The sequence below is a fragment of the Rhinopithecus bieti genome, unplaced genomic scaffold (genome assembly GCF_001698545.2).
Source record: "Rhinopithecus bieti isolate Rb0 unplaced genomic scaffold, ASM169854v2 scaffold_11966, whole genome shotgun sequence".
NCBI lineage: Eukaryota > Metazoa > Chordata > Mammalia > Primates > Cercopithecidae > Rhinopithecus > Rhinopithecus bieti.
In genome coordinates, this window is record NW_016807254.1 from 1622427 (window position 1) to 1646629 (window position 24203).

The 24203-nt window shown below is 38.4% G+C and overlaps 2 protein-coding genes across 8 annotated transcripts in view; both read left to right on the forward strand.

The window, feature by feature from the left end:
- Window positions 1-14104, forward strand: part of RANBP3L (RAN binding protein 3 like) — a 53733-nt gene extending 39629 nt beyond the window's left edge. The window contains 6 exon segments of the mRNA XM_017880722.1: window positions 2836-2939; window positions 3329-3459; window positions 4767-4887; window positions 9082-9224; window positions 11634-11820; window positions 13399-14104. Coding sequence (XP_017736211.1) covers window positions 2836-2939; window positions 3329-3459; window positions 4767-4887; window positions 9082-9224; window positions 11634-11820; window positions 13399-13442 — 730 coding nt within the window. The 3' untranslated portion in view covers window positions 13443-14104.
- Window positions 14105-20288: 6184 nt separating this feature from the next.
- Window positions 20289-24203, forward strand: part of NADK2 (NAD kinase 2, mitochondrial) — a 48334-nt gene continuing 44419 nt past the window's right edge. The window contains exon 1 of one of the 7 annotated variants that reach the window (XM_017880719.1): window positions 20289-21157. Coding sequence is in view for 2 of the 7 variants with exons in the window: in XM_017880715.1 (XP_017736204.1) it covers window positions 21456-21755 (300 nt within the window). In the remaining 5 variants the exon portion in view is untranslated. The other 6 variants (XM_017880721.1, XM_017880720.1, XM_017880715.1 and 3 more) reach the window with 6 other exon arrangements.

A 24203-nucleotide genomic window follows, 5' to 3' on the forward strand; every position in this document is an offset into this window, starting at 1 on the left:
GAGTCTCGCTCTGTCACCCAGGCTGGAGTGCAGTGGTACGATCTCTGCTAACTGCAACCTCCGCCTTCTGGGTTCAAGTTGTTCTCCTGCCTCAGCCTCCCGAGTAATTGGGAATACACGCATGTGCCACCACACCCGGCTAATATATATATCGCCCGGCTAATATATATATTATATATTTTTTTGTATTTTTAGTAGAGATGGGGTTTCACTATCTTAGCCAGGATGGTCTCGATCTCCTGACCTCGTGATCTGCCCGCCTCAGCCTCCCAAAGTGCTGGGATTATAGGCATGAGCCATTGCGCCCAGCGACCAATTTGTTCTTATTAGTTAATCACAACCCTACTTTCAAGCTCTTACATCAAAAAGCATTATTATAACTTTTCTTTCCCTAGCTTTCAGAGAAAATTCATAGTGCTTTACTTGCCTAGGAGAATCTACTTGCCTAGTGAAAACCCCTCACTGTTATTACCATCATCCTTATTTAATGCTCAGCATCCTCTTGCAATGAGGTAACTGCTTCTCTGGTCCCCACAGAACTCTGATCTCTAAGACAGTGTAATCTACAGTGGAAAATTGTACAGAAAAGTGAAAGCTGTGGGAAACCATGCCTATGGTTTTATCTGGTCAATCACATCTTCATACCTTTTCCAGCTTTCACTCAAGTCAGGAAAGTGGCTGAGATAGCTTGAACGTGCCTAGCTTGTCTCAGGACTACCAGTTACATGAAGAATCCCAAAGAAGCTGCAGAGATTTTAAAACCCATGTACGGATTTAGATTAATAAAAGAACCAACTCGTTAAGCCAGTTCATTCCAATTCTTTTTTTTTTTTTTTTTTTTAGATGGGGTCTTGCTCTGTCACCCAGGCTGGAGTGCAGGGGCATGATCTTGGCTCACTGCAACCTCTGTCTCCCTGGCTCAAGGGATCCCCCCACCTCAGCCTACCGAGTAGCTGGGACCACAGGCACGCACCACCACACCTGGCTTTTTGTGTTTTTGGTAGAGATGAGGTTTCACCATGTTGCCCAGGCTGGCATTGAATTGCCCAGGCTCAAGCGATCCACCCGCCTCAGCCTCCCAAAGTGCTGGGATTATAGGCATGAGCCACCACGCCCAAACTCATTCCAAAATTTTTAGGGCTTTCATATATTAGTTATTTTAAAGGCTTAGTTTATTTTAGGAACCCTTCTGTCATTCCCAAAATGAAGGTCAACTCACCAATCCTAGACCTGTGACCTATGCCTTTGGATGTGAACCAAAACGGACTAGCCTCCAAGGTGAATTTACAGGCAGTATATTTAGGCACATTTATTCCATATCACTTATTTCTAAGTTTGACACCAGATTAGCCACAGCATCTGCAAAATGTCAGACAATGCTTTTCAAACCTCACAGGATCAACTTTACATTCCACTCAATTTACCAAACATGTACTGAGTTCTTATGGTATATAAAGCATTGATCTCAAATTTGGCTGCCTGTTAGAATCATCCTTTCAAGGATTTCTTACCCCTGGTCTCATCCCAGACCAATTAGCTCAGAATGCCTGTGGGTGAGGCCAGGTGTCAAGTGACTCTAATGTACGGGCAGGTTTGAAAACCACCTAAGTGGTTATGCAAGCTAAAGGAGACACTGTACCCTAAAGGTGCTTATCATCTAATAAGAGCAGACAGAGAGATACCTATACAAATAAACTATAGTCAGGACTATAGGTTTGGTTTGAGAAGGCACTTGTGCACATTTCCTATGGGCATTTTAAATTTGGTTTATAAAGGAACCTGAACTCTCTATCTCTTTAAGTTGGTAATATCTTAAGGATAACAGGAATTATAAAGATAATTTGTGTGTCCTCTAATCCTGTAAATTTTTGGCCTTGTGATTTGGGGGCCAGGATGCACTCTTGGCTTATTGGCTAACTATGTGTTTTTAGAGTGAGTCATTTAAACTTTCTGTGCCTCAGTTTCTATTTTCTTAAAATGGAAATAATTATACCCATCTCTACCAATTTTCAGGGAGTATCTTGATGTCTAGTTAAGTAATGTGAAATAATTTTCAGTTCATAACGGAAAAAATATAAGCATAAATTCTTAAGTATCATTGTTCCAATTCTCTATGTTTTGCAGAGGGCTACACATCATCGCAAATGTCATGTCAATTAGTCTTATTTGTGCAGGCCTTGATTACAACAGACATACAGAGCCCCAAGTAGCCTTAAAAGTGACTGTTGGCAAAAACTGGGAGGAAAAGTTAGGATTCTTTCTACAAAGATGTTCTCTGAGACATCTTGTGGGGGTCACTGGATAACTTTTTTGTTTTCTTCCATAAAGTGGATAGCAAGAGTAAATTTCTGGGGACACTGAAATACTTTGGTATATGTTTCTGTTACTATATACAGAGCTGTCACTTTAAATTTCTAAAGGTAAATTAATTAAAAGTAATATTAAATTGAATTATACTTTTTAACTCCTATGTTCAAAGGCACATTTTCTTTCTTTCTTTTGTACCTCCTGGGCATCAGTTTAGTCTAGTCAGAGTATGGAACATCTGTTACCTTCTTTTGTACCTTTAGACCTTTCCCACTGCCTCCGGGACTAAATCCCACCTGAAGTAGGCTGGTGGTAACTAGATTATGTTTTCTGAGGATTAGAACTCAGGCTTTCTAACAATGGAGACGAATTCTCTGTTCAGCACACAGAAAGTCCAAAATAAAAACATACCAGCTGGGCTTGTTTGCTGTGTTGAAACAGAAAAATGAAAGTGTCTTACTGCAAACATATAGGGATAAAATTAAAACTTTTATTAAATAAAATTAATAATGCATCTTTTCCCCACTCAGGGTACTCAAAACTCACCCAGCCTCAACTTGAAAATGATTCATACGCCAAGGAAAAACCATTCAAATCCACTCTGAAATTTCCTGTCAACTTTTTAAGTTCAAGTAAGAATTCTTTCATTTGTAAAACATTAGATTCACCTAGTTTGTCTTCTGTTTTTCATGTTATTTATTAACATTAATATTTAATATAAGTAAAATTAATATTTAATATAAGATTTTAAAAACCAGTAATCCAGTGTTTCAAATATTTTGGTAAAGATTAAAGCATATAAATATGATTATCTGATATACAAGCTTTAATAATTTTTTGAGTTAATGTTATGCGGGAATTGATAAGGAGATTTTACACGAACTCAAGCAGTTTGAATTTTTGGAATCTCACTTACTATTAGAAAAAGCCAAGTAGATATATGTGGTCATAGGGGCAACAAAGAACTTTCACGGTAGAGAAAATGGGGACTTTTCAGTGTTTTTCCCGCATTTTCTCTTAGGAACAGACTCTATTAAAAATACTTCCCCAACTGAATCAGCTGCTGCATTCTCTTCCCAACCATCACGAAAATGCTTGCTGGAGAAAATTGATGTTATAACAGGGGAGGAATCAGAACATAATGTGTTAAAGGTCTGTATATCATGTTTTACTCTTTTTGGTAGCATTTACATACTTGGAATAAAGTTAACATGAGAAGAGAGAGACATCTTTAAAAATACAGACAGAAGTACAGTTTTCATGGAGACTAAGTTACTTAAATAAAAATGTTGGACGCTCTCAAAAATTAAACCAGTAACTTATTTTCTTCTTATGTTTGTATGTGTACTTTGCAGGAAAACGGGCTGCTAGTTTTACAACTATTCACATTAGTCCCTTAGAAATACGATAGCCAAGTATCCTGCTTTAATATTTGCTTTTATAATTAGTGCTATTATTGTGATTAAATAATTCTACTTACACAGGTTTAACAATGTTGATAACTTGATTTCAGTCCAATAAGAATTTTGTTTTCCTCCTAAAAAAGTTTAGAATTTCATGTAATTCAAGAATTTCACAGATATACACTACAGTATCACAGGATTTTAATGCTGTGTAGTATCACCATCAGCACAAGCACATGAAATGTAATTACTACAACTTTACCTTTTTCCAACAAGGCATAAATTTCCCTTTGCCTTTTCTGTCTGCTTTTCTCTAAACTCTCTCCATTCCTCTCCACTTCCTGTATGATCTACAGACACTTTTATTTTAACTGTGTCTCAAAGCATAACCCTTGGATTAGATTAATTCCAGTCTTATTGAAGTAATTGTTAGGAGTGAGGCTCTGACATGCTGTATTTTTAACAGGCTGTTTAGGTGATTCTTGTACACAGTAGTAATGATTGTAGTGGGGTAACCTGTGGCATTACATCGTACTTCTCCATATTATCATGCTGTCTTTGAAAATTTCGAAGTATGCAAATGGTTCAATGATTCCTTTACTTTCAAATAACATTATATATCTCAAATAATTAATATAAAAGTTGACGTATATATAGTGTTAACAAATCAGAAAGTAGGTATGGCATTCTACCACTGACAGAAAAAGAGGGGGAACATTTATATGTATTGGCACGTACATATGTACAAGTATCTCTGGAAGGATAAACAAAATATTTACACTGGTGGTTACTTGTTGCAGGGGTGGAAATTGGTAGATGGGAAATAAAAGCTGGGGGCCCTTTTCACTTTGTATGTCTTTTTACTTTTTGATGTTTGAACTATCCAAAAGTTATATGTTTCTAAACATTAAATATATTTTAAAAGCTGGTTTATAAATCATTAACGAAGATTATTTTGGTAAAAGATCAGACACATATAAATGTGGCATAACATAGGAAGTAACTTACTTTGAAAAAATTTTCTATATATTTGACATTGAAAAAATTGTTATTTAGATCAACTGCAAGCTTTTCATACTCAACAAAACAACACAATCCTGGATTGAAAGGGGCAGAGGAACGTTGAGACTGAATGACACAGCAAGCAGTGACTGTGGAACATTACAGTCAAGACTAAGTAAGGAATCCTTTTGTAAAGCAAGCAATGATTTCTCATGTGTACCTATAATAATATAGGCACATATCATTTTCTGGAGATGTGCTATAAAATACACCAAAAAATCACTGTTGAAAATATTTCTATAGGAGCTTCCCATTTCAAGTATGCTCTCCTGTTAGACTGCATGGGCTCCAGTTCTGGCTCCAGCAGTGACTAACTAGTGACCTTGACAAGTTTTTTAATCTCTTTCTCTACTGTACTTATATCAGTTTAAAATGGGAATAACTGTAGTTCATGACTTACTGACTGACAGAATTCAATGAAATAAAGCATGTAAAGCACCTATATCAGAGCCCAGCACACACCTAAATAGTAATGTTATTATTATTTGAAATAATATGATGTAAATTATTTTGTAAAGTGAAAAGTTTTTTTTTTTCTAAAAGAAAATACTTGCCCCATGATTTGTCCTGGGCATCCCAGACATGGGATGGGGGTCAGGATGAAGGATTAGTCTCTAAGGAAAGAGATTAGTTTCCAAGGTGTGCAGTTATTGAATCCTGCAGGCACAGTGATGTTCAGAAGTTGGAGCCAGTCAAACCTAAAAATACAAGAGAGCTATCATTCAAAATGACACAATGGGCATTGTTCAGAGGTCCAAACTGAAAGATAGCACNTGTTATTTATTAACATTAATATTTAATATAAGTAAAATTAATATTTAATATAAGATTTTAAAAACCAGTAATCCAGTGTTTCAAATATTTTGGTAAAGATTAAAGCATATAAATATGATTATCTGATATACAAGCTTTAATAATTTTTTGAGTTAATGTTATGCGGGAATTGATAAGGAGATTTTACACGAACTCAAGCAGTTTGAATTTTGGAATCTCACTTACTATTAGAAAAGCCAAGTAGATATATGTGGTCATAGGGGCAACAAAGAACTTTCACGGTAGAGAAAATGGGGACTTTTCAGTGTTTTCCCGCATTTTCTCTTAGGAACAGACTCTATTAAAATACTTCCCCAACTGAATCAGCTGCTGCATTCTCTTCCCAACCATCACGAAAATGCTTGCTGGAGAAAATTGATGTTATAACAGGGGAGGAATCAGAACATAATGTGTTAAAGGTCTGTATATCATGTTTTACTCTTTTGGTAGCATTTACATACTTGGAATAAAGTTAACATGAGAAGAGAGAGACATCTTTAAAATACAGACAGAAGTACAGTTTTCATGGAGACTAAGTTACTTAAATAAAATGTTGGACGCTCTCAAAATTAAACCAGTAACTTATTTTCTTCTTATGTTTGTATGTGTACTTTGCAGGAAAACGGGCTGCTAGTTTTACAACTATTCACATTAGTCCCTTAGAAATACGATAGCCAAGTATCCTGCTTTAATATTTGCTTTTATAATTAGTGCTATTATTGTGATTAAATAATTCTACTTACACAGGTTTAACAATGTTGATAACTTGATTTCAGTCCAATAAGAATTTTGTTTTCCTCCTAAAAAAGTTTAGAATTTCATGTAATTCAAGAATTTCACAGATATACACTACAGTATCACAGGATTTTAATGCTGTGTAGTATCACCATCAGCACAAGCACATGAAATGTAATTACTACAACTTTACCTTTTCCAACAAGGCATAAATTTCCCTTTGCCTTTTCTGTCTGCTTTTCTCTAAACTCTCTCCATTCCTCTCCACTTCCTGTATGATCTACAGACACTTTTATTTTAACTGTGTCTCAAAGCATAACCCTTGGATTAGATTAATTCCAGTCTTATTGAAGTAATTGTTAGGAGTGAGGCTCTGACATGCTGTATTTTAACAGGCTGTTTAGGTGATTCTTGTACACAGTAGTAATGATTGTAGTGGGGTAACCTGTGGCATTACATCGTACTTCTCCATATTATCATGCTGTCTTTGAAAATTTCGAAGTATGCAAATGGTTCAATGATTCCTTTACTTTCAAATAACATTATATATCTCAAATAATTAATATAAAAGTTGACGTATATATAGTGTTAACAAATCAGAAAGTAGGTATGGCATTCTACCACTGACAGAAAAGAGGGGAACATTTATATGTATTGGCACGTACATATGTACAAGTATCTCTGGAAGGATAAACAAAATATTTACACTGGTGGTTACTTGTTGCAGGGGTGGAAATTGGTAGATGGGAAATAAAAGCTGGGGCCCTTTTCACTTTGTATGTCTTTTACTTTTGATGTTTGAACTATCCAAAAGTTATATGTTTCTAAACATTAAATATATTTTAAAAGCTGGTTTATAAATCATTAACGAAGATTATTTTGGTAAAAGATCAGACACATATAAATGTGGCATAACATAGGAAGTAACTTACTTTGAAAAAATTTTCTATATATTTGACATTGAAAAAATTGTTATTTAGATCAACTGCAAGCTTTTCATACTCAACAAAACAACACAATCCTGGATTGAAAGGGGCAGAGGAACGTTGAGACTGAATGACACAGCAAGCAGTGACTGTGGAACATTACAGTCAAGACTAAGTAAGGAATCCTTTTGTAAAGCAAGCAATGATTTCTCATGTGTACCTATAATAATATAGGCACATATCATTTTCTGGAGATGTGCTATAAAATACACCAAAAAATCACTGTTGAAAATATTTCTATAGGAGCTTCCCATTTCAAGTATGCTCTCCTGTTAGACTGCATGGGCTCCAGTTCTGGCTCCAGCAGTGACTAACTAGTGACCTTGACAAGTTTTTTAATCTCTTTCTCTACTGTACTTATATCAGTTTAAAATGGGAATAACTGTAGTTCATGACTTACTGACTGACAGAATTCAATGAAATAAAGCATGTAAAGCACCTATATCAGAGCCCAGCACACACCTAAATAGTAATGTTATTATTATTTGAAATAATATGATGTAAATTATTTTGTAAAGTGAAAAGTTTTTTTTTTTCTAAAAGAAAATACTTGCCCCATGATTTGTCCTGGGCATCCCAGACATGGGATGGGGTCAGGATGAAGGATTAGTCTCTAAGGAAAGAGATTAGTTTCCAAGGTGTGCAGTTATTGAATCCTGCAGGCACAGTGATGTTCAGAAGTTGGAGCCAGTCAAACCTAAAAATACAAGAGAGCTATCATTCAAAATGACACAATGGGCATTGTTCAGAGGTCCAAACTGAAAGATAGCACAGGGAGAGATCTGGGCAGGATGAATGGATTTATTGGTCAATTTTAAGAGGTCAAGACTTTGGAGGAGACCACAGGTAGACATTGGATCCAAGAATAAGGTTATTTGTTGAGTTTTGGATATCAAGCTCAAGAAATGGGTAAGAGATATAATTCAGATTAAAAGGATAGAAACAGTGTCTTCAGTTCTGTAACAGGCACGCAGATTTTTAAATCACCCAACCAATAGTACCAAGGCAGTTGCAAGTTATTTACTACTCTGGTTCGATTCCACTGCCTGCCAAAGGAAAAAAAAAATCCCCAAACAAAATAAAAAACAAAACCCCAAAAGCAGCTTTCTTTTATTATGCAGGTAATATCCATTCATTGTAAAACTGGAAAGCATGGATTGAAAAAAATTTTAAAACATCACTTAAAGGCCTATCTTCCTAAGATAACATCTGTTAACAGAATATATTTTTCTGACCCTTGTTTTCTGTATATATAAACGTATACATAGATTGTAAAAGTTCTGATTCATGGTGTTTATTTTGCTTTGTAGCCTAATTTTTTCTTTTACATATTACACCATGATTTTTCCACATTAATAAATATCTTTTTGCAGTATTCTTAATGGGTTCATAATAATCTCTTGAATGACTACACCATAATTTATTTAACTAATTCCATTTTTTTGGACACTTAAGGTTTTTGTTTTGGTTTTCTTCATTGTAAACAATTCGCAGATGAATATTCTTCAGACTATCAGTTCTTAAAAGGAGTTCTAAAATTTTAACCACTTTTAAATATTACAGTAGAAAAGTGTAATTTCAGCACTTAAGATAAAAAAGTTCTCCCAACATAAGAAAGTACAATTTGAAAACCAAGTTATAATCTAGTCAAATCACAAGTTAGTATTGAATCTACAATCTGAAAAACAACTACAAGATTTATTTTGCTTTTGAAAATGGTCAATTCCTCTGTGTCAACTGTTCTGTGGCCTGATGTAATCAACTTCCTATTTTAGTTATGCGCAATCAAGGCAGTTTAAGGCTGATCCTCAATAGCAAACTCTGGGCCCAAATGAAGATTCAAAGAGCAAACCACAAAAATGTACGAATAACAGCTACTGATTTAGAAGACTATAGCATCAAAGTATTTTTAATTCAGGTAAGTGAGAAATTTCAGTGATAGAGGATTATCCTACTACATTAATAGATGTCTGCAATTACTAATTTGTTTTTTCATTTGTTATAATAATATGTACCATTGGCAAAAACAGCCATTCTTTATGTCTGTTTGTAGTATAAGACATAAATTTTATGTGAAATTCAGAAATTAACACCAAAGTCTATGTAATCAATTGGTACTCATTCCAAGACATTTGTGTGATATATGCCATCAAATCTCTACCCTTTACTTTACTACTGAAATTTTGTGAACGATCTTACTGTGTTACCAAAGTGACTATTGTCAGGAATGGTTCCCAGGAAGAGGTTAGCAGACTTTGAAGCCTAATGCTTATCCTGCAAGCTGAGATTGAAAAAAGGCTTTAGGTCACTGGAAAAGAACCAGTGGGAAATGGAAAAATACAGAGCTAGCAAGTTAAAACAACCAGTCCAACAGCAAATTCCAATTCTGGACATGAGTAAATCTCCAAGGTAACAGGATGGGAGCACAGCTTTAGCTGTTCCTGGCAGAGGAATACTTGACCTCAAATGCAAGATCCAGACCCAAGAGAGCTGGCAAGAATAAAGCTTTAAAAAAACAAAACAGGCCGGGCGCGGTGGCTCAAGCCTGTAATCCCAGCACTTTGGGAGGCCGAGACGGGCGGATCACGAGGTCAGGAGATCGAGACCATCCTGGCTACCCCGGTGAAACCCCGTCTCTACTAAAAAATACAAAAAAACTAGCCGGGCGAGGTGGTGGGCGCCTGTAGTCCCAGCTACTGGGGAGGCTGAGGCAGGAGAATGGCGTAAACCCGGGAGGCGGAGCTTGCAGTGAGCCGAGATCCGGTCACTGCACTCCAGCCTGGGCGACAGAGCGAGACTCCGTCTCAAAAAACAACAACAACAACAACAAAAACAAAACAAAACAAAACAAAACCACAACCTCCCCCCAAAAAAACTAGATTTCCCCATGGACCAACTGGAGAAGACTGATTACTCAAGTTCAGGCAGAAGGTGACAATACAAATAAATTGGTTTCCATGTAGTAATATGGAAAAAAAGTTGGCATGTGCCCATGATGAAAAACCAAATTTATTAGTTACCAGTAAGTGTACTGTTAGGTGTAAGTGATATTGAGTATTAAAATGTTCAGGTAAGATGATATACAAACTGCATTTACCATTTAAGGTATTAATACTCTTGCCAGTCTTCTGGGCCAGATTCCCCCTTGGTTTTAGGTGGGTAAAGTAGCATGCCAGAGACTGAGCTTGTTAACCCTGACTAGATTCCATCCTCAGAGATGGTCACTATTAACATTTTGGTCTTATATTTTAGCATATACATGGAACTGGGTATAAGTATATACATACATACATACATGTAGCATAGTGTACATACTGTATAATCTTTGGGAAAGCTACTTAGCCTTCTTTAAATTGATTTTATTCATCTGCAAAATGATGGTAACAATAGTACACTTTAGAAAAGGTGCTGAGATTAAAAAGCTAATATGATTGTGAAATACACATTTTACTTATCGATGTTAGTGAGTGTCTTGACATTAGTTTATTCTTCAAAAATTGTTTTAGTAGGTGAAAGAATTCTATTCTATTATGGACCATAATTTATTCCATTAATCCCACTAATGTGAATGATAAAACCTGGGATTCAACTTTCAGCCAATTTGCTGACTAGCAACTCAGAAAAGTCATTTTATCCTTCTGAGCCATAATTTCCTCATTCATAAAGAGGGAAACAAGCTATATTTAATACCTGTGCTGCCTATATTTTGCTAATATAAACGAAATTAATAATGAACCCACAGTTTTACTGAAGGAATTGAAAAAAAGAATATTTTAACAGTAAAGGTTATACCAACTTTATTGTTACCATTTTTATATTTTCATACGAATAACAACCATTAAAATAGTGTAGAAAAATATTGAAAAGCAAGAACTTCTGATGTATTTATGGTACAATACCATAGACTGCTCTAATGAGCTCAGCATATCCACAAAGCTATGTAGTTTGGAGGAATGTCCAAGCAAAGTGATGGACAGGAAATGGAAGTGTTTTTTCTCTGCAAGCCTACAATTTTCTACAGTGAAAATAGTGAAGGAGGGATGGTCTTAACTAATTTAAATTCAAATAGAGATTTTATACAACAAAATTTCACTTTCTCAATTTAAAATGTATACATTGGGATTGCTTATAAAAGTATACATTTTAGGAAGCAATTTAGTTCAAGATTGTCTTTTTACTGCTTAATTTTCAGGGTTGTTAGCACCTATGTACCAATTTGTAGATTTATGCCATGTAATTCCTTCCTTATTAGTAGTGAAAGATTAAAAATCTGTAAAATGTAGCTAACATTAATGATTTTCTTAACAATGTAATGTTACTCACGCAGGCCAGTGCCAAAGATACAGCATATTTGTATGCAGCAATACATCATCGTCTTGTTGCACTTCAAAGCTTCAGTAAGCAGAAAGATGTCAATCAAGCTGAAAGCCTGTCAGAAACAGTCCAACAATCGAACTGCGAAAGCTGTGATGAGAATGAGGATGATTTCATTCAAGTCACTAAAAATGGATCAGGTAAATAGCTTTTGTTTTGTTAGGTCAGAGGTTTAAAAACGAATTCTTAAGCATGATCCTCATATATTAGGTAGACTTTTTAACAAGTGGAACTGCTCTGTTTAAAGTCGGTGGTAGTTAGAGCCTTAGTTGTTTGGATCTGAGGAGTGGGTTTGAAAATCACTGTCTGCTATAAGTGGTCTTCATTTTATCAAGTCAGCCTCATGGTGATGCCTATGTCATTTGCTTATAAACTGCATAAAAAACTACTACATTGCTACCCTGAAATTACCCCTTCATTTTTATTTCTCTTCACTTATTCTCATTTTATTATTGGCTATAATAGGAAGAAATAGAAATACATATAGTGAGTCCACCTGGTATACTTGGCTTGATACCCTGAAAATTCTGTTTATTCTCTTTTTAGAATTTGACTGCTTATAAGAATAACTAGATTGTACAAATACTATTTTCAAGGACCTATTTTGTCTAGGGGAAAAGTACTATTTCTTTTATTGTATCAGGATTCACAAATAAAGTAAGGTTGAAGTGGAACCAGTGATAAACAGATTGTTAGGTTTTAGTGCTTCTCTTGATATGTGGATTTAAAACTAATATTCATACTTTGGAGAAAAACAATGTCAAACATAGTAAGCTCAACTTTGTTATACAGATGTAATTATTCCAATAAAGTCATCCAAGTGTTTTCACTAACAATTTCACTTAGTCCTGAATTCTTGTTTTACAGAGGACTGAGTAATACAATACAATGATAGTGTGGTAACAAGCATTTTTTTCAACTCTTAATCATTTTGAAATATTAAAGTTGCTTTAATCATACATAACTTAAGAATCTATCAAAGAATGGGCATAACTGGATGAAATATCTTCCTTTGCTTAATATTAAAGCTATAATCAAAAGGAAAAATACACAAAATATGCAAATCAGTATTATAACCTGCTTGACCCAGTGATTCAGAGAATTAAGTTAATATGACTTTTCTTGCTACTTTAAGCAAATCTATTAAACAAATGGTTTATTAGTCTTTAAAGCATATAAAATAAATAAAAATTCTTTTATTTTATAATAATGTTTACATTGCCAACAATAAAATGGGGTCTATCAGAGAACTAGTTGGTACACATTAACAATGTCAATTTGAAATAAAGATTAAATAGCAAATTGTCTCACGAACTAATGACACGTGCTTATGATGTCTATATTCTGTTATACTGAATTTTAGGAAAGGGGTGCTATGTAACTATCTTAATTAAAAAACAATGAAAATAATGCAAAGTAAATATCAATCATATGAACCCCTTTCCCCTGCCATTTTTTCCCCTTTTCACTTAGTATCTTCTCCAGGAGGCATTAAAACAAATGCTAAAATGTTATGGAAGCAATAAAAGGTCTAATTTTTTGCACTTTGTTGCTTATAAATTATCTAAAAGAGAAATGTTACTTGTAAAAATGTATATTCTGCAGCTTTTATTTCATCACCAACGAGTATATTCATTAATATTCATATTTAGTTGCATTCAATATTAAAAATCTACCCTAAATATTGTACAATAAAACATTTTAAATTTATATCCCAGATCCTTCTAGGTGGACTCACAGACAGTCGGTTGCCTGTTCATGAATACTACCTGCTATAAACATGACATCTACAAAAAGAGGGTTCACCCTACTGAAAATACTAAACCACCCTAACTAATGAGAAGATTCTATTCATTCCTTGAAGAGTTTTTATAGAAAAGTTTAAGAAATGTAATTTGTTACAATTAACATTTTTATGTTTTACATTTTACATTTTGATTATTGTGCAGAAACTGACAGAATTTAAAAAAATAAATGGACTTCAGAAGTTCAAAATTTATCATTTTGAAGAAGTTTATTTAGAATAGGATTTTATAACTAATTTGGACTCTTCATCATATTGATGGATATAATACTCAAAATTATAAATTGCTAGATTTGATAAATACCTACCAAAATGTTTATTTTTTTCAGTCATACACTGACCATAAAACAAATATTTTACTACATTTCCAGAGTCATTTCTTTGAAAAACAGTATAATTGCATCATAACATTTCACTAAATCCTATTTATCTTCTGGGAAATGTATATTTTAATTTTAGCTTTTGGATTTCCTAAATATGATAAGTTTATATATTCATGGTATGAATTCCTTTAAAAAGAGCATCTGCTCTTGGACTTGTATCTGTTGCATCTTGTCAATGCTTGACTTATGGTCAGCATCCAATAGTTGTTAAACAAATAAATAAAATATAATACATTACCTATGTATCAAAAAGCATGTATAAGAATTCCAAATATGTTAACTTGTTCTACTTTGTTTTATTTATGTAATTACATTTTCATTAATACTTTAGTAGGTGTGGCTGTATAGACAGAAAAACAAATGTATCATATATAGCCAAATGAATCTTTTTCTTAAATGCTATTATTATAGTAGGCTACAGTAATTTCAACAATTTTGCAATAGAGTTTTGATCCTCTTCTTTGAGATTTGTTTCACAGACATCACATGAATCACACAAGAAAATTAGTCTCAGTACTTATAGCCCTACTTCATTTTTCAATTCAGTTTTATCACATCATGGCTTCAAAGTGACTTTTGATTGTGACCCCTAAACAATTCTCTGATCAGGAGATAAGAATTCATAATTCCGAAATGTTTCTGAAAATGTTCTGAACAATGACAACATATTTGAAATGAGGGTATAATTTCACTAAGTGATACTTCAAAGAACAATATTCATTTGGATATGCGAACACACACTTTCAAAAGTTATATTACTGTATTACCATGTCTGTTATAAAATAATAAAAAGTATTTATTTAGTCAAACCTCAGCTACTGCCTGAAAGTTTAGCATACGAAAGTTAAATTAACTCTTTTAGATTATGATTTAGTTAGTATAATTGATCATTTTGTCCTTCCTTATAACTGAGAAAGCGTAACTTAATGTAAGGTAACTACTAAGAGAGGCCCATTCATTCTTTCAGTGATTCTAGAAGAAATATGGCACATAATATCCTTTACTTCTAAATAAAGAAGTCAATGACTCAGAAAATAAAGAGGAAAAATAAAGTCAATGTGAGAGAGATGAAGAAAAGATAGAAGGGAAAAAAGAGACATAGTACGAAAGAAAGGACAAAAAGAATGGACAACAGAAACATTCTTTTTAAAAATCAAGAAGAGTGACTCTGATGTGGAACACACTCAGCAGAAAATTTTCATTAGAAACATAACACAGAGCGATATTTGGAGAAGATAATAAAGCACTCATTCTATTTTATTGTAAGATCTTAGCTGATGTGGGAACATTGTGATTGCACTATCAATTGCTAAAGTGAAGAAGAGAACAAATAACTTTATTTATGTATTTTGTTTGTTTGTTTTTTAGACAGAGTCTCGCTCTGTCACCCAGGTTGGAGTGCAGTGGCACCACCTCGGCTCACTTCAACCTTCACCTCCCGGGTTCAAGGGATTCTCGTGCCTCACTCAGCCTCCCGAGGAGCTGGGATTACAGGCACCTGCCATCATACCTGGCTAATTTTTGTATTTTTAGTAGAGACGGGGTTTCACCATGTTGGCCAGGCTGGTCTTGAACTCCTGATCTCAAGTGATCCACGTTGCCTCAGCCTCCCAAAGTGTTGGGATTACAGGCGTGAGCCACTGCACCTGGTCATTGTTATCCTTTTGACATGTTCATCCTTGTCACCACACTAACGTAGAGATAAAGCAGTATCTTCTCAATGCTTTTAACATTTTAAGTTAAATTCATTCTATGATTTTCTTTAGATTTCTCCGCATATATCAATGGAAAAAATTAACTACCTTAATTTCTGATCTATATAGAAATTCCAGTGCAACAAAACCAAATATAGGGTTAGAATATCAGGAAAGCAAAGAGAGAAGTGAAAATTCCCAGATTATGAAATGGAAAAGAAGAACAGAAACATGATATTTAGCTCACAACTCTTTCAACCCGCTTTCTATACACTCCATTATTCTTAGAATTCTTACACAAATATTTAGTACAATTTTGGAGGAATAGTAGAAACATTTTATGGCTTTTCCTTGCCCGTCCTGTATCTTCACCTAGCCTTCTTCTTTTCAGCTTTCCTATGTCCTTTCTTCCCCTTTTATAAGGAGAAGTTGTACAATAACATCAGTTGTACAATAACATCCATTTTCATAAGTTATTTAGGTAGATCATTTCGAAGTATACATTTTGGATTTCCAAAACAGCTGCTTTTAATTAAAATTTAATTATTTATGTCATTATATATCTTTTGTTAAGACAACCTTAACTTTCTTCTCTTTTAATAAGATTTTACCCAACTGTTTACCCTAATTATAGACAATTAAAATGTTCTCTCTTAAAAATATATTATTTTCCATCCATTACTGCCAAAGCAAGGAACCCTTTTTCGCCAGAATACATCCTACACAGCAGTGGTAACCAACCTTTTGGCACCAGGGACTGGTTTTGTGGAAGACAGTTTTTCCACAGGCTAGGGGGTGGGTAGGGTGGGGTGGTTTTGCGATGAAGCTGTTCCATCTCAGATCATCAGGTATTAGAGTCTCATATGGAGCGTGCAACCTAGGTGGCTTGCATGAGTAGTTCACAGTAGGGTTTGCATCCTATGAAAATCCAGTGCTGCCTCTGATCTGACAGCAGGCAGAGCTCAGTAATGCAAATTATGGGAAACAGCTGTAAATACAGATGAAGCTTCACTCCCTTGCCTGCCTCTCCCCTCTGGCTGTGTGGCTCGGTTCCTAACAGGCCAGAGACTGGTACTGGTCCATAGCTCGGGGGTTGGGGACCCCCGCTATACAGGTCTTAGAGTATTTGAATGTCATAAAAAGAGGTATACATGTCTTTCATAGAGTCAGAATGTACATGAAGTGGGGGTGGGAAGGGTTCTAGGGGTTGGGAATGATATATTTTAAAACCTCTGTAAATCTTCAAGTTGTGAATATCACAGTGATATATAATTTTTCCCATAAAATGTTGAGAACAGTTAAGCTTGCTTGAGATATGGCTATCACATGGTTGGTTAGACTCATTTACTAGAAAAGCACACCAGCCTCACCATAGATGGAGTTTGAGTTTAAAACTCAGTAACATTAAATCCATGAATGCCAGCAGTTTTGTTTGGGAGGGTGAGGTCGGTAGATTGCCTGAGCCGAGGAGTTCAGGACCAGCCCGGGCAACACTGCACAACACCCCATTTCTACAAAAATTTCAAAAAATTAGCAGGGTGGCCGGGCGCGGTGGCTCATGCCTGTAATCCCAGCATTTTGGGAGGCCAAGGTGGGCGGATCATGAGGTCAGGAGTTCTTAGGACCAGCCTGGACAAGATGGTGAAACCCCGTCGCTACTAAAAATACAAAAATTAGCCGGGCATGGTGGCAGGTGCCTGTAATCCCAGCTACTCGGGAGGCTGAGGCAGAAAATTGCTTAAACCAGGAGGCGGAGGTTACAATGAGTCGAGATCGTGCCACTGCACTCCAGCCGGGGTGACAGAGGGAGACTCCATCTCAAAAAAAATTAGAAGGGCATGGTGACATGCATCTGTAGTCCCAACTACCTAGAAGGCTGAGGTAGGAGGATCGCCTGAGCCTGGGAGGTTGTGGCTGTGTTAGCCACGCAGTGCAGTGCCACTGCACTCCAGTCTAGGTGATAGACTGTCTCAAAAAAAAAAAAAATTTGTAAACTATTTTTTTACACTGGAAGGAAGAATTATTGAAATGATTAGCCAATGTTTAGGCTAATCAAGACTTGATATGGATAAGTTTTCTAACAATTAGAGTATTACCAAGATTTCTTAATTTGTACCAATCTAGTGGATATATTATTTCACAATGACATTATTAGTATTTCTCTAATTTCTAATAAGGTTACCTTTTCAAGTATTTATTCAGTTTGTGTTTCTTCTAAAAAATGCCTGCTCACGCCTGGGGTGCGGTGGCTCACGCCTGTAATCCCAGCATTTTGGGAGGCCGAGGTGGGTGGATCATGAGGTCAGGAGATCGAGACCATTCTGGCTAAGACAGTGAAACGCTGTTTCTACTAAAAATACAAAAAATTAGCCTGGCATGGTGGCACACACCCGTAGTCCCAGCTACTCGGGAGGCTGAGGTGGGATAATCGCTTGAACCTGGGAGGCGGAGGTTGCAGTGAGCTGAGATTGCACCACTGCACCCCAGTCCGAACGACAGAGTGAGACACTAGCTCAGAAAAAAAAAAAAAAAAAAAAAAAAAAAAAAAAAAAAAAAAATCACAATTTTTGCAAAGCTAAGTGTGTCATTTTCTCCTTTTGGTTGTCTCCTAATGTAGGCAGGATAAAAGACAAGTTCCTAAGCATGGATTTAACACTTTCCATTGTCTTTACCCTTGTCTACCTCTCTAGCCTCACTTCCCAGTGTTGCCTGCCTTTCTCTAAATTCTCTAAAAATTCAAAATTGCTAGTTCATTGCTTCTATGCATTTGTTCATGGTGTTTCTTCTGTGGAATTTCCTTCTCATTCTTGCTGATTATGGCTAATATTGTAGTCATCATTTAAGGCTTAGCTCTTCACATTTCCAGAAAGCTTTGTCTAACTCTTCTTAGGCTGACTTAAGACCTGCTCCTCCAAATTTCTATAGCATTCTGTGTATAACTCCATCACTGCACAGACTTTAGGCTCCTTAAGGGCATGGACGCTTTTTATCATTTCATCTGTAGCACCTAGCAGGATGCCTGGCCTACAGTGACACCCGAATGTAATTTAATCTCCACGAATGTGTGTTACATGTATAAGATTTAAGAGACATTATCTAAAAGGAAACTAGATAAGGATTGGAAATTCAGGAGAAAGATCTGGGCTAAAGATGGCAGTAATAGCTGAGGTCATGAAAGGGGCTAATATTTGCCAAGTGTGTACTGTGTAGTGGGCACAGTGCTAGGCATCCGTCATATATTCACAATTTTACAAGGTAGCAATTATATTTTATAAATGCAGAAGTAGGCTCAGGAAGGTTAAACAACCAGTTCAAGTTTCACAAAGCTAATAAACAATAAAACTGGGATTTGAACTAAGATCCTTCCATTACACAACACTGAATGAACTCAGGAATGTGTGTGTGTGACAGAGAGAGAGAGAGAGAAGGAGAAAGAAGAGGCAGAAGAAGAGACAAGGAGACGAGGACAGAAGACATCTTGGAGACGGGTTTAGGAAGAAGTCAAAAAGGGACATAGAAATGGGAGAAACACTGTTAGGGACTGGTGTGTTCGGAGACAGTAAAACATTTCAAAAAGAAATGATAACCATTTCAAATTCTTCAGAAAAATCAAGCAATTAAAGGACTGAAAAAAGTATTTTGAGTTCCAACAATATCTTTTGGTCACCTTGGAAACACCAGTAATTAGCAAAGTAGTGGGGAGAAGCTAGTGTACAACAGGTTGAGGAATGACTAGGAGGCAGGGATGTGACAATGATAAACAGACTACTCTTTGGAGAATCAGCTGTAAAGGTAAGGCAGGTAATATGTAAAAACCAAGGCTTAGAGGTTGTTTTTTTAAGAAAAACTTTAAAGATGTCATAGACATGAGCATATTTAAATACTGAAGGGGTAAACTCATTTGGGAGGGAAAATTCAAGACACCTGTGAGAGGATGCCTTCAGAAAGCACATTTTTTAGGAGGTGGAAGATGATATGCAAAATAACTATGGACAAATGCCTATTCCAGCTGAGATGTCAATGCATATGTTTGTAGCTGAAGTGAGAGAGCCAAAAATCTGGGTTTTTAATCTGTGAAGTGGGAAGAAATGAGGTCTGAGATTTCAAATATGAGCAACAAAAGTCAGACTTTGATCCCAAACAGTTTCTCCCTACTCATTTTTTTTTTTTTCTGTCGAATGGATCAATTAACATTCCCCTATTCACCCTGGCCTCAAACCTAAGTGTCATCTGTGATTTCTCCCTTTTTTTTTCCTTCCTAATATCTAATGAAGTTTAAAACAGTAAGACTACAAAGGTGTCTGAGGATAATTATAGATGTTACCTCTAGAAGTTCAGGTTATTAAGGTTGTTACACTACACATCACTATCAGCAGCTGCTGCTGTGAGGCAAAGTTCTTGGTAAGAATGGGTCAGTGGCAGAACTTTACCACGTAAACACCTATCGGGCTTCATTGTGCATGCTCCCAGTCCAATACACTACCTGGCACACAGCAGGCACACAGCAGGAACCAACGAATGAACGAACGCTTGTGCTGGTGGGCCCGTGAAGAGAGTCACGGATTCACTGAATCGATTTGGACTTGGTAGAACCTTGGGGTCACCCTAACCTCCTCTTTACAGATGAGGAATCTGAGGCCCAGAAAGATGAAGTAACCTGCCCAAAGTCCAGAGCGATTTAGCGCCAGGACTACAAAGGAGCAAACACAGTGCCAGGGGAAGGGGATCTAAGGAGCTGCAGGAATTGAACAGCAGAATGTGCACTGCCATTTCGTTTCCCCCTTACAATGGGACGTTTCCTTTTGTTCTCATCACATCCCAGCCCTGGTCCTGATCACTCCACGGGTCATTATCCCAACAGCATCCTGTCCTCCACTTCTTGCCTCCCAAGCTACCCAACATTCCCAAGCCAGATCAACAGTCATCAAACATTGCTTTAACTCACTCCTTTCCAGTTAAAAGCTTTCAAATAATTCCAACCTATAGGACAAAGTCCCAATGACTAACATTCTTAACCCCGCGCTCTAGTCCTGCCTACTTTCAACCATCGCTCCTCATGGAGAAATGCTCCATTCTGCCAGGCTTCCCTACCCATCATCCTCCAAGTTCCTTAGGCCTCTTCGGGGGGCAGCGGGGCGGGCACTGGGTCCCATGCCGAGAGGATTTCGTGCCAGGCCACGCCCACGGTGCAGCAGGAGCCGGGTCCGCCTCCTTAGCCCCCAGCCCAGCCCTGGACACACCAGCTATCACACGCCCTGGTCAAATGAACAAACGGGCACGTGGTCGGCCTGCAGAACAGAATCCGAGCGAGGACATGCCCGGAACCTGCTTTCCCGCCAGTCGCTCAAAACCCCACCCGCAGGCCCCGCGCTGTCTCAGACCGGATCCAGCTGGATTCCTCAGAGCGGCGCAACAGCCTAACAGAATTCTACCTCTTTCCCGGCCACAGCAAATGGCGCGGCCCCTTGGAATCCGGAGCCGCCGCGGGTTCTGATTGGCCGATAGAGTTAGCCTGGGGGCGGGAGAAGAGCTACCTCAGGGAAGCTTGTGCAGCGGGGAGGTCGCCCCCGGGCGGCGAAGCGGCCATTACGCAGGCGTGAGTGAAACGAATAAACAAACAAACAAAACCCACTAGCCCGAAGCCTCCACTTCTTCCCCGCCCACCTTTCCCCCGCGTGCGGTCTCCGGTTTCCCAACCGCCACGCTTTCCCCGCCTTCGTCAACGTCTGGGTACGTCCCCCTAGCCGCACAGGCCACGCACGTCCCGGCACTTAACCTCTGCCCGCCCGGCGCGAAGTTAGAAGCCGGGGTTGCGCCAGCGGCGCTCACTCCCGGCGGTGGGGAGCGGAAGCAAGGAGCCGGAGCCCGAGCCGGGGGCCGCGGCCTGGCCCAGGATGACTTGCTACCGAGGCTTCCTCCTGGGCAGCTGTTGTCGCGTGGCTGGCGGCCGGGCGGCGGCGCTGCGGGGACCGGGTGCGGGAGGCCCCGCCGCGCGGCCCCAGCTGGGCGGTGACGGTGGCGGCCGGCGGCATCTGGGGCAGGGGCAGCCGCGCGAGCTGGCGGGCTGTGGCAGCCGCCCGGACGGCGGCTTCCGCCCCTCCCGGGTGGTGGTGGTGGCCAAAACCACCCGGTACGAGTTCGAGCAGCAGCGGTACCGTTACGCGGAGCTCTCGGAGGAGGACCTGAAGCAGCTGGTGGGTCCTGGCTCGGCCCCGCTTCGCTCCCGTGCTCCGCTGGGGCTCTGGTGGCTGATGCGCCCCCTCGGGCGAGACCTCTCGGGACAGCTCTTCCCAGGGCACCGCAGATGCCCGTCCTGCCTCTCTCGCGGCCCCCAGGTCCTCTGGTTTCTTCCTGGGTCCTCTTTGCCTCTGGGCGTGCGTGCGAGGGAGAGGCAGGGCCGGGGAAAGGGAGAAGGGCAGTATTCGTGCAGGGACTTCTGAGGCAGGGGCGCCGCGAGGAGGGCGAAGAGGGGCTGCCGAGTGGTCTCATAGAGTGAGGGGTTTGGGGATTCGTTGGTGCCCTCGCCGACCCCGCCCTCGTTCGCTGGTTGGGTCCCACTCCAAGAAAGAGCCGTGGTCTGAGGGCTGGACGCCCTGTGAACAGCTCCCCAGGACGCCCCCAGAAAGGGGGCCCGGGGCGCCGCTGAGGGCTGCAGGGGGAAAAGGGCCGAAACTACCGCGGACACACCCCCTTTTACTCTGCAGGACTTCGAGGCCTAGGACACTCCGGAAAGTCCTTCAGCGTGAGCCTTTTCCTTGCTGTAACGTGGTCGTTGGACACTACCAGCTTGTTTTTAAAGCACAGGTCTTTGGTGCTGAGAAGGGAAAGGGAGAAAATTTGACTTGTATATATACGTTTTTAAGGAGAAATGTCAGGACAAGGGGCTGGTATACGGGGTAGTGTGTGAAATAAAAAGCCTGAAACTCTTGTGCAACAGTATCTCCATAATAGGCCATATTTGATACTTTTATTTATATATATGCAAAAGATACAAATCCAAGAGAAAACCAGAGTTTGAATCTTCCTGTTGTCAACCTCCGCCCCCCCAACACTTTAAAACAATTTCTGATCCCATACCCCATCCACCAACTTTAGGAAAAGGAGAGTGCCCGGTGCTACCATGAGCAATATGTCCAGAAAAATCTGTTGGAAATCTCTTAATTGTTGGCACTGTGCACCAAAAGGTTTTGGAATTAATTGCACATAACTAATTTAGTTTAATTCTGTGCAAGACAAGACAACCTGTTGGAAACCTCTGGTATCGTGTGATCTTAGCAAAGTTATTTTTTTGTAGAGGCGTCAAAATGAAATTATAAATCATCTTTGCTTAAGTGCTGAATCTGTTGTCAACATTAAACATCCTGCTTCTTTGTTGGGTTTATTGAAGAGGGCCCCTGCGTTCACCTGATGGGAGTCCAAATTTGTAGATTTGTTTTCTGTTTCCTGACTGTTTGAAAATGACTTTATAGAATACACTTGCATCATTTAAAGAATAAAACAGTTTGAACAGGAGGCTAGAGTAGTTGAGTTTGTGTTAGGGAGTGAAACTAGAGGTGAGGCATGGACTAGTAATGTCATAAGAAAGCACAGTGTTACTATTTGGGGAAAGTGGTGTGCCCTTTGGGTTGTACTAATTTTGCAAAGTCTAGCTTGTAGAATTTGTCAAATGCCATGTATGCATGAATATGTGCATACAGTTTTATTGAAGCTTCCCACAACAATTTAAAATAGCTCACTTGGCGTGTTTAAAGTGTGGGATTAAGAGTGAAGAGCTGAGTTCTAGGCCCCTGGTTCTGTGTGGTTAACTTCCTATGTGTGTTCTCTGGGCCTCATAGGTGGAAATTATACTTCTTGTGTAGTATTGTCCGTCTTCAAAGTGCTCCACCTAATTCAGTATGTGAATTGCTGAGGTTGTACCAGATAGCCTCCAAGGTCCTTTACAGTGCTGGCATTTTGAAACTGTGGATAACGTTTTCAAGGCCTCAAGAAAATGGGTGACATCTCAGGATTAACTCTTGGACCTCTGAACTAGATTGCCACTTAATAAAAAACTTTTAAAATGTAAGGAAAATCAATAAGTCTTAAAAAGTCAAACTACCTAAGTGTACCCATTCTGAGTGCAGAAATCTCTAATAAGGTAAATATTTGTCTATTGCTAGATAATGCTGTTTGGGATAAGTCAGCTTTGAAGTAAAACTCCTGGGACTGTAGAATACACAGTTTTGTAATTGCCAGGCATTGGAATAGTTTTTATTGATGTTGTTGTCATTACAGTTTTATTGGATAAGTTCCTTACTGATTTGAATTTGTGTTATAGTTTGTATCAAGGCCCGTACTCAGTGCAATAGCATTAGTTGTAGCCCAGATGAGAGATTATTAATAGGCCAAAGAATACTGGGCTGTGTGAAGTTGTCCTAAAATGGGATTCTGTAATAGGAGTGATAAGATGATAAGTTATCATTGCTGGGGTAAAAAATACTAAGTTATGTGAATCATGTGAATTGGATATAAAAGAAAGTGGCCAAGTGTTTGAGTCTCACCATGGCTGCTGTGTCTATAGTGTCATGGTAACTTGGTTTTTTGTCAAAGCATTCTCTTTTGTTGTGGTGGTGGTGGTTTTTTTTTTTTTTTTTTTTTTTTAT